Consider the following 19759-nt stretch of genomic DNA (forward strand, 5'->3'; position numbering starts at 1 on the left):
CTCTCTGTAACTCAGCAGAATATGGTTTTGGCCATAAAATTGCAGCAACTCTGACTGCTCATGGTCATGGAATTTATCCCTTTCAGTTTCTTTTGGACATGAAGCACATGTCCACAGACAGAACATCCGTATGACCCAAAAGGTACATGCCTAATTTCAGTACAAAATACTGCCAGAAAGCTATAAACACAGTACAGAGTTTTTGTCTGGAACAAGGTTGATTGGAAAGTCTGTTTCAGACACATACAAATCTTTTGCTTATAAACTGCTGTGCTGCATCTACTATCAAAATTTCTAATGCTGGAAGCAAGAATGTGTTTCCATTGTTACATAGGCTTCAGTTGTCAACACATCACTTACCTCCCATGTTCTCTGCAGCTCTAGGATTTTTTATTATCTATTTCATTTTTTTTCCTTTTTAAATGAATCAAGGAAATGTGGAAAAGTCTTGTTAAAGAGAAGGAAGCTTATTATTAATTCTTGGTTGCAATATGTTGTTAACTTTGGTCCACTACCCTGAATTCAGTGCCTTGGTTTGCCTTGTAAAAGTCCTGGTTGTGCCACCATTACAATGAACAGAGCTTTGTAATGTGAATGCTCCCTCACAATTGGCACATGTCACTTGAATACATGTCACTGGCTCTAGGAAATCTTGGAATAGTTGACTCACAGAGGTATGTGGGATTCATAAAAACACAGCATGTATTCCAGCAAAATCAGGCAAGAGGGCAATAATTTATTCCTAATTGGTGTCTCGTTGCTTATTTTACAGTGAAAAATTTCCTGAGCCTTCAAATCATTACCAAAATTTTCATGAACTTTTTTTTTTTTTTTACCATGGGGAAGAAGCAGTTTGCATTTGCCATTTCTGCAGTGTAAGTAAGAGAAGTTACAAGGACCTCTTCCCATCTTTGCATATACTTGCAGTCCCTGAAATACAAGACTCATAAAATGGTAGTGAGGATGATAACCCAGAGTAGAGCTAGTGTCGTGTTTGAGAAACATTTATGAATGTCACCACGCTTCTTCCTGGCAGATTCTGGCCTCCTGAACCCCCTAAATATCCTAGGTCAGTGAAGTGATGCACTTCCCTGACTTCGAAGGGGAAAGGCTACACAAAATACAAAGTTAGCCTTTTGCCTGTTCTTACAGTCCCTGATCTTAATATCCCAGCATGTGAGGGAAAGGTGAGTTTGTCTTTATGTAATGCATCACTTTTTAGCTGAACAGTAACAGCAAAATCTCATTGTTCATTGAGGACTGATTGGCATCTAGGGCCACTTATAGAGTACTAACTTAAAAGCTCAGAATCCTACCTGTATTTCTGTGCATCAAAAGTTTGTAAAGTGCTGTAGGGGAAAAGTCATGAAGTATCCAGCCCTGTTGCCAGCATTCTGTGGAATATTTGCAGTTGACTTTGAAAGGAGCAAGCCCAGACTCTGAGGCAATTGTAATTCCATATTTTAGTATTTGTTTCTGAGGGAACACGTGGCTAGGTTACCTCAGACCTTTTTCATATTATTTTATTTATTGATAATACTTGATTACTGCGTTCCATGGGCACTCTTGCTTCCAAGTGAAGGAGTGACTCAATGCATAGCAACTACCAGCCTCAGAAGAGCCCACATTTCATCATTTCACACTATTTAAAAAACACTTCATTATTCCCAACTTCAGGCCAACAGTATTTCTTCCATGCTGTCTCATATCAGTGTCATGCTTCCTGGTGCTGTGCTGCACAAACTGGACTTGTTGATCAGGACCCATTCTGTCAAATTTTGAATTCAATATTCACTCTGAGGGAAAGGAAAAACATCTCCTATGGGTTATGGCAAGATAAACATAGAACTTTGGAAAAGATTGAATAACATTTATATTTCTATGTTCTTGTCAGTGGGGAAAACTGGTTATGAAGGATTTGAAAAATTCTAAACATGCTCAGTCTTGAAGTTTGCAATAGTAGGTATGACCTCTTTAAAGGGGAAGAGATGAAGGTCAAAATTTCAAGGTCAAAATTTCAATGTATTTATTTAAATTAGAGAGTGTGATAGTGAATTCAACTGAAAAGATTATAAAAATTAATAGCCTCAAAGCTTTCTGATTTTAATAGCTATATTTTCCCTTCCTCAAAGAGGAGACCAGTCTAATCATTAGCCTAACTAGTGATAGCAACTTGAATCTAATTAATTTCTGTGCAGCTGTTGGTAATCTCATATTGCTGAAGCATTTTGCATTTTAAAAATATCCTTGCTACTCATTTCTTTTGACACAGTATGTTGGTGTTACAAATCATACACCTTTGGTGGTTTGTTTTAACAATATACTATTATAAGTACATCCTTAAAATCTTTACCTTCAGATTTTGATGTGCTTCATCTTCTGGTTCTACTTTTTTTCTCTTAACTGCAGATGTGTTTTAAAAGTAGTTTTCATTTTAGCTTCTCATTTTTAGGTATTTGGGGTGTCATTCAGCAACAGAAAGACCAGAGGACTTAGATATCTTAGTATTAGTATCAAGGCACTATCATTATAAACACTGCCAGCAAACATTTTGTGGATTTTGTTTCTTATTACCTATGGAAGGAGCAATAGTATCATACTTTTTAAAAATAAATGCATCTTCATTATTTTTAATTACATACACACCAGTTATTATTTTTCTTTTAGACGTTGTTTTATGTCATTGGCTAAAGATTTTAATGTCTGCATGTTTTACAAAACTTGTAAAGAACTTTTTGCCACCTTTGAGCTGAAGAATATTAATTTAATGCTATGAAGCAAGTAGTGTCTCAGCCAACTTGGCTCTATCTTGGTTTTAGGCTTATTGTGCAGTCACATGCAAATCAATATATTGTCATGGGACACTTGTCCTCCTTTAACTGGCACAAAAGATCAAAAACTGCCCATGTGGGAAAGATCCCTGCATTTTGTGTTCTTGCTTTGTACAGGCCAGGAAAAAGGGGCCTTGATTGTCTCCCCTATGTCAATGTAATTTAGGTATAACAGCCCTGGAGCAGTAGGTGAACCTGATGGGAGGAAAAGGCCCAAGTCTCTTCATGGGTTACTCTAAATTGCACTCTAAATTTTGATTGCATGTGTGGTGCATGGATCCTCAAGCTGAAAAAGTAGGAGGACACAGCCAGTCTTGTTGCTGTCAGTTTGGAAGTTCATTGAGGACAGAAGTGCCTTTCCAGTCACGTGAGACTGATAAATGAAAATCAAGGGGCTTGAATGGCAATTATTAGCTGAGCCTCTCCTCTGGTTTTCAGAATGGTGCCACGTGTAGCTCAAAAGACAGAGTGGATTCATGTTTTACTGCCATGAATATTCAATGAATCTCAGCTCTTTTGTCTGAGTACCTTGGTCCTGAGCAGTCCCACGGCAGCAGGGTCAGGTCTCTGTGGTCCCATAGCATTACTGCTTGGCTAGGTTTTGAGTGTTGTGTTGAAGTGGCTGAGCTCTGTTTAATTTGAAGTTGTCCTGATTTCTCATTTCGTATGTATTTTTCCCCAGGTATTGTGAACCTGAACTAACATGCATACACAGTGCTTTATTTCCCAGATCCTTCAAGGGGGGGCCCTGTGTCTCTCACCTGAGAGGTAAAACTGGGGGGTTGTAGGAGAACAAATGTTCACATGGCCTTTTTCTTTTGTTTTTTGTCCTTTCCTTTTGGTATAGGGCAAAGCATACCTACCATAAAACTTTGCTGGAGCAAGTTAAGGAGTTGGAAACGAAGACAAGAGAACTGGGAAAAGCCATGCTTCGTGATAGTAATGGAAAGAGGCAAGTCTATGCTAAATGTTTAAACCAGACCCTCCTTTTCTTCTCCCCTCCCTATTTCTCATTAACCATTAAAATCTGATTGTAGACAGGCTAATAAGGCTTCTTCTCCTGTTATTATTAATTTATTGCTGTTCCTTTTCATATGTTGCACTACAGCACAACAACATTCGTATGTGTCTGTTCCCCCCCACAGAAACCAGCCCTCCCATTTTCATTTCTCTTGCATTATTGCTGTGAGGCTCTGTTGAAAACTGCTGCTCAGTCTCCTGCATGGTAACATGTGGTGCTCTTACCTGCCAGTGAGACAGACTGGTTTTGAAAGCACTTTGTTATGTCATTCAAAAAACAAAACAAAACAAAAAAAAGATAATCATGTCAGGGGAGGGAACTGTCAGCAGCTGAGGGTATAAAGACTGTAGCTAAAAGGAGAACTGAGTTAATCCATTGTGCCCTATTACTTTACTCAGTTTCACCTTAAGAGTTATTTTTATGCTTTTGCTTTTTTTCACTACAGCTTGCAGGTCTCTTGCCTTCAGGGTTCTCAGTTTCGTGTTGTGTCTCTCCCTTATAACCGCACCATATGGACTTGAATATATTGCTATTATTGAACCTTTCATTGTATAGAGAGGGTATGTGTTGTGTGGGAACTTTTGTCTCTTCTGAAAGAAGCTAAAGAAAATCACGATGAGGCTTTTGCATCCAACAGTTTCATTTACCATCTCAGAATGTGGTTCTGCATCAGCTGGTCGGAAAAGATTCCCAAGTTCAAAAAGGTTTTAGAACTAACTCTTCTGTTCCTTACACAATATGGCACCACATGACTTGCTAAGAAACTACATGATCATTAAACTGGATTTTAGCAAACCTTATAAACTAGCAAACTGAGTGGAATGGCGCTTTTAAAAGATTTTGTTCTTCTGGGCCAGGGTCATCCTTTGAGCCTTTGATGTCTATTCTAAGGTAAACTAATTGCCATATTTTAGCTGCTGCTAAGACAAGCAGATAGTAGATTTTTTTCAACTGAATTTGTGTGTTAATAAGGATTGGTTTTAAGGAAAATTATCAGGCAGTGATTTACTGAGATTATGGTAAACTGAAAAGCTTTTAAAAAAGCTTGTGTGAGCTTTAATGTGTTTATAAGATGTCCTTAGGGACCAGAGTTTGCTTCTCAGAGGCCAAGACAAAGTAAACACAGTGTTATTGATTAAGATCACTTCAAAACACTTGGTATCTTCAGTTTTTGAGTAATTTTTCTGCTGCAAGTTTTGGATCCAGCAAAACAGAGTTTCTAAATTGTGCTCACTAGCAAAAGTCACAAACTGCACATCAAATTATTTAAGAAGAGAAAGCAAACTTTGCAGCAACAAAGGCAACCATCTATGCCACAATTGTAACCAACAAAGATGCTTAATATCAGGCATTTAATTAAATAATGGGCCTTGTTCTTAGAAGGTTGAGCAGTCATTTTGAAGTCAGTTGAAGCCAAACTGCTTGTTACCATAATTAGGTCAGTCTTCCCAGACGAGAAAGGTGTTGTGAAGTGCTGACTGATAGACTGATAGATGCCAGGTAAGTGGAAACCAGAAAACCAGAGCAGCAGAAAACTGATTGTTCCCGGGCATATGGCTCTGGTATGAGCTCTGTGAGTTGCCTGTGTGTTGCTGTGGTTCCTATCTATTTGTGTGAGGTTATATTGGTGCTGGTTCGAAGCATTTGTGTTTTCCTGCGAGTATGTAATGCCAGTTATTGACAGTGAGAGAGGAGCATGAGTCAGCTTTGTGCCTGGTGCATCCCTGGGTTGCAGGGTGAGTTGGATTGCTGTTAACAGCAAGAGAGAGACAGTCAGCATTTGATCTGTTTATATGTGCATGTCTGTGTCTCCAAGAACTTGATGGGTTTTTTTCTCTGTTTACACACTGTCCTGACTTTCTGTAAATTTCATGTCCATGTTGTAATTCATTCATACACTCCATGTTTTCATAGCCTTTTACTTTATTGCACTCTCACTGCAAACTCTTTCATCTGCATTCCTCCTCCATATAGCTTCACTTCATTCTCGAAACGCTTGCATGGAGATGATGTAAGGAATCCCTTCTGGTCCTCCTTCCCATTTTCCCTGCCCCCTTCTTTCCATGCATTTGTTTGTTCTCATTCCTAATTGCTCCCAGATTTTCTGGGTGGTCCATCTGTGAACTAGATAATGGTAGAGTGCCTCTGCCTGCTTTGGAGCTGGTGTGCTGTGCTTGTGTTGTGGCCTCCCGACTCCTCTTCAGAGTTGTTCTGTCTTTTATCTCTTTTGTTTGTCTCATGGCTCTTTCACACCTGCTAGAAATCGTGTGCTTGTCCAAAGGGAAGGGTGAGGGTGGGAAAGAAATAGAGTGGGAACTTTCTTCAGTTAGTCTCTTTGGTTCATGTTCCTTAATTTTAAAAAAATTCCTTGAAGCTGGTGGAAACGTTTGCAAAGGTGCATGCTCTGCTCTCCCCTCCTGCCTGTGGCCCCATTGCTTTTGGGATATTTCTGGCAATGTGACACTATGTAGGAAGGGAAAATAACGGGACTCTTCTCATTTCTAATAGAAAATAGAGAGCTGTGTAAAAACTGCCCGAGTCCATCTGTCACCTCAGTCCTTGGCTGGAAGTGCTCCTGTGAACGTGCCCGTTAGGTGCTGGTTTGTTCAGGCAGCTGTGGAAGAGAAGCTGGCTGCCATCGGGGTCTATTTTCCTGGCCTAATAGTGGACACTGGTTTTGTTCAGTGTTTTTCACAAACAAACAACAAAATCTCACACCCAATTACAGATAAGATAAGGATTTAGAGAGCTAATTGCTTTTTTCATTTCCTAGACCTTAGACAAAAAATGAGGTGCAAGATCTGAGTGTTCAGAACCAGTCTGCTAAACAAAAAGCAGTTTGCAAGGCCTGGAAAGCAGTGAGTGCATCCAGGCTTGCACAGCAGGATGCCAGCAGTTTGCTGTGACTCAGCTGAATTGCTGTTAAATGGGGGCAGATATCACCTGGGTCCTTGTTGTGCTTGGGGAAGGAGTTCTGGGTGAGCTGTGTGTGCCGCCTCTTACCTATATCTGCATATCCTGTCTCAGAGGATCTTCACCCTGATAGCTGTTCTTGCTAGGCACATTCTTCTGGGTTAATAAAAAGTGTCTTCACTAGTGCTTTTTGTATCTTTCTGAATCTTAGCCCCTTTTAACAGTTTTTAAAATTGAATTTGCTTGGATTGCTCTAAAAAAGCAGCTGCACATTTTTTGCTGTTGCTGGGAATGAACAGCAAGGCAAGTTGATGAGGGACTGTTTAGTCTGTGCAGGGCAGAGTGTCAGCACCCTGGGCACTACAGCTGGGTCCCAGAAACCTTGCAAATAGCATTAGAGTGATGCTTGGAGATTATAGCAAGTGTATGGTCTTGAGCTGTAAAAGGTCATACTCTTACTCTTTTATATGCCTCATCTGGACAGCTGAAAACTTGAACATTTGGTAGAGGCTGGAATGACCACAAAGTGGATAATTCCAAAAGCAGGGAATTAATCAGGGTGAACATGTAGCCGGAAAACTGGCAGCTGCAGAAATAGCTTGAGAAGCAGGAGAGTGAGTGTGCAGTAAGGGGCTGTGCAGGATCCCATGCCATGCTTGCTTGCCTGCCCATGGAAGATGAATACCCACACTTGCCCTCCCCAGCCTGGGCACCTGGCAGTGCCAGGCTGGACTCCAGCCCAGCTGAAACATGAGCACGCCTTGGTTAGGAAGGGAGAGGGGCTCCCTGGCACTCACATGTAACAAAAGGCAGGATTTAACACTACATTTTCATGAATTTGGAGAGGTGAGAGGGGCAGCTCATGTGCCAAAGCAAACATGGACATGAGGAGACACCTGCCCAGCAGATTTAATCATGTTAACATATAAAGATTTACACAAAGAAAACAAACAAGGTTTGTGTTCAAAAGCAGCATTTAGTTCAGCTGCAGAGATTTTTGTGTCTTTAAATAAATTTACAACTTAAATCTTGGCTCATTAAGGGCCAAACCTTCAAGTCCTCATTCATTTTTCACTCCATACACCCTCTCATTGAAGTCAGCAAGAGTTCAGGTGGAGTAAAGCCTGATTAGGCACCAAAGCAAACTTTGCTTTGGAAGCCCATGTCACTTTATTGCTCCACTGGACAGCTAATGGAGAGTGAGCAAAGACGTGCCGCACCCTGTTTGCAGCAGTAGATTTCCTATTCCAGAGGGTTTCTCTGTCTTGGAATTGCCAGAGAGCTCCCTTTGAAAGTGGTTTTTTGGTTGTTTTTCTGTCCTGTTATTAATTGGTGGTGGGCAGGATTAGATTGTTTGATACTGAAGAACAATGTGGCTTTCATGATTTGCAAACTTTACAAGGAGCTGAAGGACCTCTCTGGGCTGTTGCAGAAAAGTGCCTGCATCGCTGAAGTATTGGGAAAACTTCTTCTAATGAGTCAGAAATCTGGAAGGTAGAGTCTTGCCTTGGAAGGGAAGGTGAAGGGAAGTGACTACAGACCTAGCAAGGTATAGCTGCAGTGTGTTTGCACAGCATTTTTCTGTATGCCCCTTTACTCTTGCTGCTCTCAGACACCCACTGCTGATGCTGCTTTCATCTCCATATCATAAAACAAATACTGTTTTTTCCAGGGCACCTAAAACAGCAGCTCCCCACAGTCTCTCCATTGTCTGCCTTCTACAAGGAGACACGCTAGTGTAAATTCTCTTTCATTTTACTGCTTCTCACCAAATCTAACCCAGTTGCTTCAGTGCAAAGTTCATGACCAGCTCTCATCCCAAGAGCAAGTTGTATTATCTGTCTTGCCTTGGTTTTATTTGGTGTGTGAGGGCAGGTGCCTGTCTCATTTGAGTAGCTGTGTGACCTGGTGGGTAATCAGTGAGCTGACACAGGCACCCGTGGAGATTTCCCTGCTCCACAGGCCCCTGGGGAGGAGCAAGAGGGCAACATAGGAAACCTGCCTGGGCTTGTGGCTGTGCAGAGAACTGAGTGGCAGAGGCTCAGCCTCTCACTGGCAGAGGCAGAAATGGTAAAACAGACCTCACTTTTAAGAAATACATGAATGAGGTGAGGACCTGATCTCCTGGCTCCTGAGGAAGAGGCAAGCTTTTTCATAGGATCAAGAGGAGTGAGGCTTGGGCTCATTGTATTTCAAAGTACTTTGTCTCTGTATTGATGCACCCCAAGTTACATTTGCTGGAATAGGGAGACCATGCCATTAACACCCCTTCGCATCAGCAGGTGCAGTGAATCTTACTTGAGTCAAACTTAGTCATGTGCTTTCAGCTAGTTAAACAGCATAGGATGTTTGGAGCCAAATTCTTGCTTCATGAATGTGTTGACTTCGATATATTTACTCAGGATATGCATGACTGTGATCTGAATCCAGCCCATACACTGCAGCTGAGCATAAAATGAGGTTGAGGAGGGGAGAGATGTATTTTGGGGTTTGAGGTCTCAGCATCCTTTTTATCAATTTTTCCAGATGTTCTTCGCACCATTTCTGGGAAGGAAAGGTGAGATTTCTTCACCAGCATACACAAGAAAGTGACTGGCATATTTACGATTTTTCCTTGCAGCTTTTCTAGTAAAAAGATATTAGACTCCTTTTACTAGCAAAAAGCACATAAAATTATATCAGTGGATTTTTTTCTTAAATTCTTTGATTCCATATGGTAAACATTCATGTATGGAAGGTGGAAAAAGCATAATTTTCTTTTATTCCATGCTTGTCCTTTTCTCTCTCCCTTCTGTCCCATATCAGTAAGGAATCATCACATTATTTCCTCATTTTAACATATACCATTTATTTCTGACATTTCTAACTCCTATGTGTGAGGCACTTGAAATTACCAAGTTTGATTCCACTTTGGGGAGGCCGTAGGGCAGAGGTGGAGAGGGGCAGAGAATGAGATTCATAACCTTGCCAGAGGTCTGAAGGGGGAGTTAACCATGTTCCCACTGGCACTGGGGACCCAAGTGCCTGCTTGCTAGTGCAAACCAGTTAGAGTTGACATTCCCCTTCTCCAGTGCAATTAATTATTTGCCATCCTGGTTGTAGCTATCATGTAACCTTGAGGGAGATGCACTGCACAAATAGGGTTAAAACCTGGTGACCTGGAGAAGGATTTAGAGCTCTGATCAAATCTGCTATCAAAGTCAAAGTTGATGGAGGTACAGTATTAGAACAAAGGCCAAAATGAAGCTGTAAATTGAAAAGAAAGATTAGGAAAAAGGAACATTACAAGATGAGAGTTAAAACTGATTAAGGGGCCAATCTCTCTGATGCCTAATCCTGACTTACTGGGTTGGGCACTGAGGATCTCCACAGGGGAGGGAGGAAGAAATCTTCCCTCCAGGCTGCACAGCAGGAGAACTGCTCCATAACAACTGTTCCAGCCTAATGGCTTCAGCAGTCTGCCTGGACCCTGACTCCTCTGCTGGCTAACCCAGTCTCAGAAGAGAGGCAGGACTGCATTCTCCTCTCTGATTTGTATTAAAGTGCCAAGTTAAGTGTAGCAAGAACAAGAAAACACAAGATGTATTAGGTGTTAAATATTTAGTGGACAGTTACAAAATACTTAAAAGCTTAAAGAAAAGCAATTTTTTTTTTTTCAACCAAACCTCCTGAGCTGTGCTTTAAATTGTGTTCGTGAAACTTTTAAGGTTCAGTTTTTGTTGTTGCCCTGAGCTGTTCTTTAGCTTTTCTGTAAAGAAAAGAAAGAAAAAAGCTGCTAGGAGGAGTTCAGAGTTTTTGAAGACAGAAGTAATCTTAACTTCAGTAGAAATATGTTAGTGAACTTCTAGTAAACCAGTAAGTTTGGATTTTTAAAAAATGCACACACAAAAACCCCAAACCAGAAAAAATCTATACACAGAGACCAAGCATGGAAGACTTCACCCTCCAAGGTGACTACTTCAGAAAAAAATGAGTGAGTAGGAAAAGAATGTTATAATTGCAACTGTATTGCAACCTTATCTGTTAAGGATATGACCAAGCACCCAGTAGAGTAAGTGCAAAGTGAGGCACTTAGGGACGAGAAGTCAACAGCACTGATACCAAAAGGAGGGTAGCTGAAAAGCAGCAAGCCACACTTTGCCTTTTCTGCTTCTCAGACATTTAAATTGGGTCAGTTCCCCCGTTTTGGGAAGGCTGAGGGCAAAACTGGGCAGCTTCAAGTTTTGTTTTAATTTAGTTGACTTCAGGACATCTGACAATGATGTCTGCCTTCCACCTCCCTAAAGAAATGCATATACACATGTTTAGTTGTGGAGTTGCGTTATGTATATGTTTTATTATCCCTGTATTATGTATTGGTTTATTCCTTTGTACCCCTGTGTGCAACTTGGTTTATCCCCAGTTTTCCCGCCTTGTCCGCCCTTCCCGCCTTCCCAGTATCTATCCATCACCCTGAAAGAGGCATTTTACCCCCCCCGGGTGCCTTGTCTATCACTCGGCGCCCCTTCCCATCCATCCAGAAGCTTCTACTCAGGGCACCGGGTGATTGGGCGAGGACCTGGGGCTCCCCCCATATCCTTCCCCCATTGGACCCCACCATATCCCCCCATCCCGGAGCCACCCCCTATCCCTATCCCCATTGGTCGTTGGATACCCCTCCCTTACAGTTTATAAGCCAGTGCAAGCACCTTGTGCTTGTTCTTGTTGGCTGGCACCGTTCTAGGATATTTAGCCCCGTTGGGCTACAATAAACTCGGACTTAGCCCCCAGCAGGATCCGCTCTTCATTTACCACCGCGAGGCTTGCTAGCGCTGCCCGGAACCCACAAAGGCACTCTCCAAACCCCAGCTGGGAGCGGCGGAGGGTGCCTCCATCGCCCACTCTCGCCCCAGGATGAGAGCTAGCCGGGGCTGAGACAAAGGGAACCGGGGCGGGAGCGCGGCAGCTGGCGCCCAACGTGGGGCCCCGTTTTTGCGGCGTTGGACCCCTCGTTTGAGGATTTTAGGGTCGTGCGGACCCGAAGAATCGTCCTCCTGGCCGTCAGCTACCCCGGCGAGAGCAAACCCACGTTTTAGTGGGTGGCACTCTTGGGGACAGGATCGGCAGCTCTGGAAAGCACCTCCGGAGTCGATTCTCTCGCGGAGAAGCCCTGCGATTGGTTTTTCTTTTCCACCCTTCCCTCTCGGACCCCTGTGGTTTGTGAGTATAGGGGCCCCTGGGGCTTTCCCGGTCCTTTTTTTTTGGTTGGTTCCTTTCCCCTAGGTTTTAGGGGAAGGATCCCTTTTTGGTGGGTTTCTTTTTCCCCGGGGTTCGGGGAAAAAATTCCTGTTTTTGGTGCTTCCCTTTCCGGGCGGGAAGCTAAAGGACCGCGACAAAGCCGGAAGTGTGGTCTTTTGTTTTTCGTTCGTGTTTTCCCAATCGTAGGCGCTGCAGCACGATTTAACATCTAACAGCCATGGGTGCAAGGCTGTCCGTGCCGCAGAAGAGCATTTATTCCCAAGTTGTGGGTATCCTTTTAGTGGGGGGAATTAAGGTTAAAAAATCTGAAGTAAAACGGTTCGTTCAGTGGTTGTCGCAAACTTTCCCTGACATTTCGCCAGCTAAATTATACCAAGCCCCTTTTTGGGAACAAGTAGCAGAGAAGATCCTGCGACAGTCAGATCTCTCTCTCTCCATATTCACCCATTTGGCTCTCCAAATTCGCGATATAATTAAATATCGCTACGAAAGTCTGCCACTGCCAGCCGCAAACAAACCGATCCCCAGTTCGGCGGGTAGTTCATATAACCCTACTCCGCTTCCCTGTCCCTCAGCCCGGTCGCTGCAGTACGATGCGGCAGCCGCCGCTGCGGCAGAGCGCGGGGCGGCTGCTGTCGCTGCTCCCGAGGCTGCGGCTGCGGCAGGGCACGGGGCGGCTGCTGTCGCTGCTCCCGAGGCTGCGGCTGCGGCAGGGCACGGGGCGGCTGCTGTCGCTGCTCCCGCGGCTGCGGCGGGCGCTGCGGGAAAACTGCAGCAAAACTCTCCCTCTCTCCCGAAGTCGGGTATTATCAGACAGGCATCCCGGCATTGCCCGCAGGCAGATTCTGGCCCCTCTGAGAATACCCTAGACACCCCGCAGAGCGGTGCAGGCACTGTCTCTGCTTCTACCCGTTCCCCTTCTTCCCCGTGCTGTACAGCCCCGTCCCATAGAGACTCTGTTCGTTTTCAGTTATCCCAGACCCCCGAAGATCCCTCATCCCCCATCCTCCATCCCCAAACCCCACAAAATGGCTTCCCTTCTTCCCCCTTCCCCAGGGCACAAGATGGAGGTGACCGCGTGGGTTTTCCCGCCACTCGTGCTCCTTCTTCCCATGATCCCTGTCCTCCCCCCTCCCATAATCCCTTCCGGCAGACCAACCCCTTCTGCTCCCCAGATTTCTCCGCCCACCTCCCTCCTCCACCCCCCGTCAACTCCCCCTCCATTGAATTATTCAACACCCCACCCCTCAGCTCCACCCCCGGGGAGGGGAGTCCCCACCATACCACTCCCCCTGCTCCAGACCACGCCTCGTCCCCTGGTTCCCACGACCCCACTTCCAATTCCCACGCTTTCGGTTCCGGGGGGGGGGAGCGTGGGAACCCCGATCCACCCCAGTCCCTACCTGCCTTCTCGGCCGCACCTGTCACCTGTACCCCGCGGCAGGGGGGTAGGCCCCTTGCACAGTGGTCCCCCATCCCCCAGCAGACCATCAAAGAGCTCTGCAAGGCCAAGAAGGGGTTCGGGATGGAAAGCGAATACTTCCGAGGCTTATTAAAAGCAACCCTCTCCTCCAAAGAATATGTCCCAACAGACATGCGAACTCTCTTCTCCTGTTTAATTACCCACGGAGAATTCCTCATCTGGGAGTCCGAGTGGAAGCGGGAGATCAGAGAGGTGTTACCTGACCTCTGGGCCAATGCAGATAGCTCTAGGGATGAGGATGGGGCTGTAATATCGCTAGACCACTTGTGCGGGGAGGGGGATTGGAAAATGGGGACCAAGCAGGCGGAAAAAATCCCCAGAGAGGCGCTGCAAGTCAGCACTAGGGCAGCAGAAAAGGCGTTTTTTAAGTTAAGACCCAGCGGTACGGTTATTAACTTCTTGTCCCTAAAGCAGGAATCCCTAGAACCTTTTGTCGCGTTCGTGGATCGCTTGCATCACGCGATGGAGGCTCAGGTCCCGGACGAGAGGCTGCGAGAAGGGATGCTTGCCACAGTTGCGAGGCAGAACGCTAACGACGCGTGCCGGCAAGCAATCCTCAGTCTGCCCCTGGACCCTGAGCCTACCCTTCAAAGCATGCTACAAGTCTGTGCGAGAAAGGTGACAGTTCCTGCTAAAGACATTCCAGAGACTCCTAAACCACCAACAAAGAGAGTAGCCTTCGTTGAAGCCGTAACACCGCCAGCCACCCCTTCTCCAGATCGCCGCCCTACAGGAGCACCCCCGAGGGGACAACAGCACCATCAGGCCTGCAATCTATGTAGGCAGAAGGGACATTGGGCTTCCCAATGCCCGCTGAGGGATGAGTTTTTTAGGTTTAAACAGCAGCGACAAGAAAAGAGTGCCCCCAACTCGGGGGGAAAACAAAAAAACTGAGTCATCAGCGCAGTCCCTCCCTGCGCGAGGACATAAATATGGTGGGTTCTATAACATCAGAGGAGGGGAGGGACGACTACCTGCAATGCCCACCTGAGGACATTTCACTGGACTTGACACACCAGATTATGGCTGACAAACCAGCCTATATGAGGGAAGATGTGGATTTCATTCCCACTGCTTGGCTGGGTCGAGGCCCGAACCAGCCCAAGCCGATACTTAACATCGTATCTGGTTTCTCCCCATATAGGTTGGCCCTGACTGAGGCTCTGCACCTAAGGGACAGCGACTGGCACTCCATCGCTGTCGACACAGAGGACCCAGGAACCTGGAGGAACCTCCACAGTAAGTACATCGTTCTTGGGGACACAAAATTCACGCCTCTCGAAGTCACTATTGCACCATCCCTGACATCTAGGAACACCGAGCGATTAGTGGTGTGGCTGCACTGCCCCCATCCTCCAGTCTTCCTTCCCAAGGGCCAAATCATCGCCCAAGCCATTCCAGCATCTGGGCCTCCGGCACACCCTGAGGATCTATGGAAGAAGTCAGCGAAGAAGAGCTACCAGGTGTGCCAGGCCCAGGTCATAGGGAAGGAAAGACCAAAGCTCTCCTGCTATATGCGGAAGGATGGGGAGTACAAACACCTAAGCGGTCTCCTAGATACAGGAGCAGACGTGACAGTCATTCCCGCACGGGATTGGCCGTCACGCTGGGAATTGCAAAACGTGGCGGAGAAAATTCAAGGTGTAGGGGGTTCTCAATTGGCAAAGCAATCAAAAAACATCGTAAAATTTGAGGGGCCGAACGGACAATCGGCCTATTTACGCCCGTTCGTATTAGATTACACAGAACCCTTATGGGGGAGAGACCTGATGGCCCAGTGGGGGGTCACAATTAACATCCCGACCCCCCAGGTTTTTCGGGCAACAGTCACTGAAGAGCGTCCTACCCGAAAACTTAATTGGCTCACAGATACACCAGTGTGGGTAGAGCAGTGGCCGCTCAATAAACAGAAATTAAAAGCGCTTCGGGAGCTCGTGAACGAGCAACTTGCCAAAGGGAATATCCAGGAAACAACATCCCCCTGGAATTCCCCTGTCTTTGTCCTGAAAAAACCTGGCAAAGACGAGTGGCGCCTCCTTCATGACCTTCGCGCCATCAACAATGTAATAGAAGACATGGGTCCTCTCCAGCCAGGGATGCCGTCCCCCACGATGTTACCAGAAAATTGGGAATTAGCTGTCATTGACATCAAAAATTGTTTTTTCCAAATTCCCCTACACCCTGATGACGCACCACGGTTCGCCTTCTCAGTTCCTTCCATCAACCGAGAAGCCCCAATGGAGAGATACCACTGGAAAGTTCTTCCCCAAGGCATGAAAGTCAGCCCAAGCATTTGCCAGTGGTACGTCTCTTCATTGCTGTCCCCTGTGCGTGCAGCCACCGAGGGCGTGATCATCCAGCACTATATGGATGATATTCTTATTTGTGCCCCCAACAGCGATCTACTTACACACGCGCTTGAACTGACAACCAGTGCGTTGGTTGCTGTAGGGTTCGAGCTGCGAGAGGATAAGATTCAAAAAATGCCACCTTGGAAGTACCTGGGTTTGGAGATAAACAAGCGGACCATTGTTCCGCAGAAATTGGCCATAAAAAATTCAATTCAGACTCTAGCCGACGTGCAGCAGCTGTGTGGGTCTTTAAACTGGGTGAGACCCTGGTTAGGTATTAACAACGAAGACCTAGCCCCTCTTTTCAATTTATTGAAAGGGGGGGAAGAGCCTAGTTCTCCCAGGGAACTCACTCCAGAGGCCAAAGCTGCTTTGCAGAAGGTTCAGGAGGCAATGTCTGCCAGGCAGGCCCACAGGTACGATCCGGGCCTGCCCTTCCGATTCATCATATTGGGCAGACTGCCACACCTCCACGGTGTCATCTTTCAATGGGCAGACACCCTAGGAAAGGGCAAGGATAAGGACAAAAGGGACCCACTCTCCATCATAGAGTGGGTATTCCTGAGTCATTCACGATCCAAAAGGTTGACACGGCCACAAGAGCTGGTGGCAGAGCTAATCCGCAAAGCGAGAACGCGGATACGGGAGCTGGCGGGGTGTGACTTTGATCACATCCACATTCCTTTGAAATTAGAATCGGGCCAATTCACAAAGGCAATGTTAGAACACCTGCTGCAAGAGAATGAATCATTGCAGTTTGCACTAGACAGCTACACCGGAAAAATTTCTGTTTTGAGACCGGCCCACAAAATTTTCAATTCCGAAATCCAATTCACTCTGTCAACAAAACAAATTCAGAGCAAAAAACCCTTAAAGGCTCTAACAGTTTTTACGGACGCGTCCGGAGGATCCCACAAGTCAGTAGTGACTTGGAAAGATCCTCAAACTCAGCAGTGGGAGGCAGATGTTGTTGAAGTAGAAGGATCCCCTCAAATAGCTGAGTTGGCCGCAGTCGTTAGAGCTTTTGAGCGGTTCTCTGAACCTTTTAATTTGGTAACTGATTCGGCCTATGTAGCAGGTGTAGTGTCTAGAGCACAGGATGCAATCCTGCAAGGTGTCTCCAACGATGCCCTTAACAAGTTGCTCTCTAAGCTGATAAAGCTAGTCTCCCACCGAGAGCAACCGTTTTATGTGATGCATATCAGGTCACACACCGACCTGCCGGGGTTCTTGGCCGAGGGCAATCGCCGTGCCGATTCCCTCGCTGCCGCCCCCGCACAGCTGGCGCCGCTCCCGGACAAGTTCCAGCAAGCCAAAATAAGCCACCAGCTTTACCATCAAAATGCGCCTGGTCTGGTCCGGCAGTTCCATCTAACCCGGGACCAGGCCAAGGCCATTGTGGCCACATGCCCGTCCTGTAAGTCGCTCCCACTACCATCAGTGAGCGCAGGGGCTAACCCTAGGGGTCTGAAGTCCTGTGAGGTGTGGCAGATGGACGTTACTCATATCCCCTCCTTCGGGAGGATGAAGTACGTCCATGTCTCCGTAGACACCTTCTCTGGAGCAGTTTTCGCCTCTGCCCACACAGGGGAGAAGGCCAAGGAAGTAGAGAAACACCTGATACAAGCCTTCTCCATGCTAGGCGTCCCAAAACAGATAAAAACAGACAATGCCCCCGGGTACACATCCAAGGAATTCGCAGGCTTCCTGCAGCAATGGGGAATAGAACATAAAACTGGCATCGCCTATTCCCCGACAGGTCAAGCCGTGGTAGAGAGGACTCATCAAAGCATCAAAAGGATGCTTAAACAACAACAGTCGTCAGCTAAAAATGAGTCCCCCCAAGTTCAGTTAGCGCGGGCCCTTTTTACCATCAATTTCTTAAACTGTTCCTTCGAGTGCCTCAACCCCCCCATCGCGAGGCACTTTAATTCCTACGAGCAGAGCAAGGTCAGGGAAAAGCCGCCAGTTCTCATTAAAAACCCTGAGACCTGGCGGCAGGAAGGACCCTATGACTTGGTCACCTGGGGACGAGGGTACGCTTGCGTATCCACGCCCTCAGGCCTGAGATGGGTCCCTTCCAAATTCGTCAGACCATATGTCCCTAAGACCCAGAAAAGAAAACCGGACAGTCCTCAAGTTGGGTACGCCGCCCTCCGACGGCGGAAAAGGTCCCCCTCACCTGGTCCCCCCTCTTCCCTCCCTGGCTCCGGAAATTCTCTGTTCCCCTTTGAGTTAGACCTCCCCTACCTCGACTATTAATTTCAGTTGCTTTCTAAAGAAACAGGACTTTTGCTGCTGCTGGGACTCATTGTGTTTCTTACAAGCTTTAACATAGTGATGAACTGAAACCCTTGAACAAAGAAGGGTTTCAAAAAGAAGAATTTCCAGAAAAAGGAAACATCTAGTTTCAAAATGAGCCCAGTGACTGTGAAGACCCCGTTTAAAGACTTACTTTATCCTCTTCACCTTTCTTTCTTTTTAAACAAAAAAAGGAGGAGATGTGGAGTTGCGTTATGTATATGTTTTATTATCCCTGTATTATGTATTGGTTTATTCCTTTGTACCCCTGTGTGCAACTTGGTTTATCCCCAGTTTTCCCGCCTTGTCCGCCCTTCCCGCCTTCCCAGTATCTATCCATCACCCTGAAAGAGGCATTTTACCCCCCCCGGGTGCCTTGTCTATCACTCGGCGCCCCTTCCCATCCATCCAGAAGCTTCTACTCAGGGCACCGGGTGATTGGGCGAGGACCTGGGGCTCCCCCCATATCCTTCCCCCATTGGACCCCACCATATCCCCCCATCCCGGAGCCACCCCCTATCCCTATCCCCATTGGTCGTTGGATACCCCTCCCTTACAGTTTATAAGCCAGTGCAAGCACCTTGTGCTTGTTCTTGTTGGCTGGCACCGTTCTAGGATATTTAGCCCCGTTGGGCTACAATAAACTCGGACTTAGCCCCCAGCAGGATCCGCTCTTCATTTACCACCGCGAGGCTTGCTAGCGCTGCCCGGAACCCACAAAGGCACTCTCCAAACCCCAGCTGGGAGCGGCGGAGGGTGCCTCCATCGCCCACTCTCGCCCCAGGATGAGAGCTAGCCGGGGCTGAGACAAAGGGAACCGGGGCGGGAGCGCGGCATTTAGTGGTTGCAGTGCTTGGAAATGAAAGGCACTTTAAGCAGAGAGAGACCTCCATTATTTTCTTAGGATTGTTGCATTTCAGAGAGGCATGCGATCTTCAGTGCTGATATTTTTAGACGGTATTTTTTTTAAAGGTGCTTGGTCTTTTTACAGTGGGCTCACCCTGATTGGGCATTAGGTGCCCATCAAACCTGCACTGTTATTCCATCTTGGAGCTGGCTGGCATTGGCTCTGTAGGATTTGGGGAAAGTCCTACAGACTTCCCTTAGAAGCCACTCATGTAGCCTCCCACTACCAAAACCTTGCTATGCAAACCCAATATCACTCTAAGTAGTCTTTGGAAGAAGTTTAGGAATAACAGTCTCAAAAATTAAGGCTAGAATGGATTGTCCAAGCAATTTTAGGAATCAAAGAAGGATCTGGCTTTTCTGCCTTAAGACATTGTTAATGAAAAAAGAAAATTGAAATAATCTTTGCTTAGCTGATCATGAAAAGGAAAAGCTTTGTCCTGCCTGAAGAGGATTCAGTGGATTTCTAGGGGAGAATTTGACCCCAGAACTCTATAAATGAACTATGTGCTGCAAATGGGGGCTGACTGAAGCTCACAACATGTCCTGGCCTCCATGTGCTGCTGCAGGGTGATTCTGCCACGGGTACAGGTGGTGTGGCAATGCGGGCAGGCCTGTGTGCCCCTGCCCTGGGCGCTGCTGCTGTGCGCTCACTGCCCCTCCATGCACACCTCTGGGACGCAGAGGGAGAGCTGCTCTTTGGCTGGAGTAGCGT

General features: G+C 46.4%; 1 protein-coding gene across 2 annotated transcripts in view; it reads left to right on the forward strand.

Moving 5' to 3' along the window:
• Window positions 1–19759, forward strand: part of ATP8A2 (ATPase phospholipid transporting 8A2) — a 329984-nt gene that overhangs the window by 289300 nt on the left and 20925 nt on the right. For both annotated transcript variants that reach the window (XM_021530648.3, XM_077781458.1), the window contains exon 35: window positions 3679–3783. In XM_021530648.3, the coding sequence (XP_021386323.2) occupies window positions 3679–3783 (105 nt within the window). The remainder of the gene's footprint in view (window positions 1–3678; window positions 3784–19759) is intronic.

Source organism: Lonchura striata, chromosome 2, assembly GCF_046129695.1.
Source record: "Lonchura striata isolate bLonStr1 chromosome 2, bLonStr1.mat, whole genome shotgun sequence".
In the NCBI taxonomy this organism is placed as follows: Eukaryota; Metazoa; Chordata; class Aves; order Passeriformes; family Estrildidae; genus Lonchura; species Lonchura striata.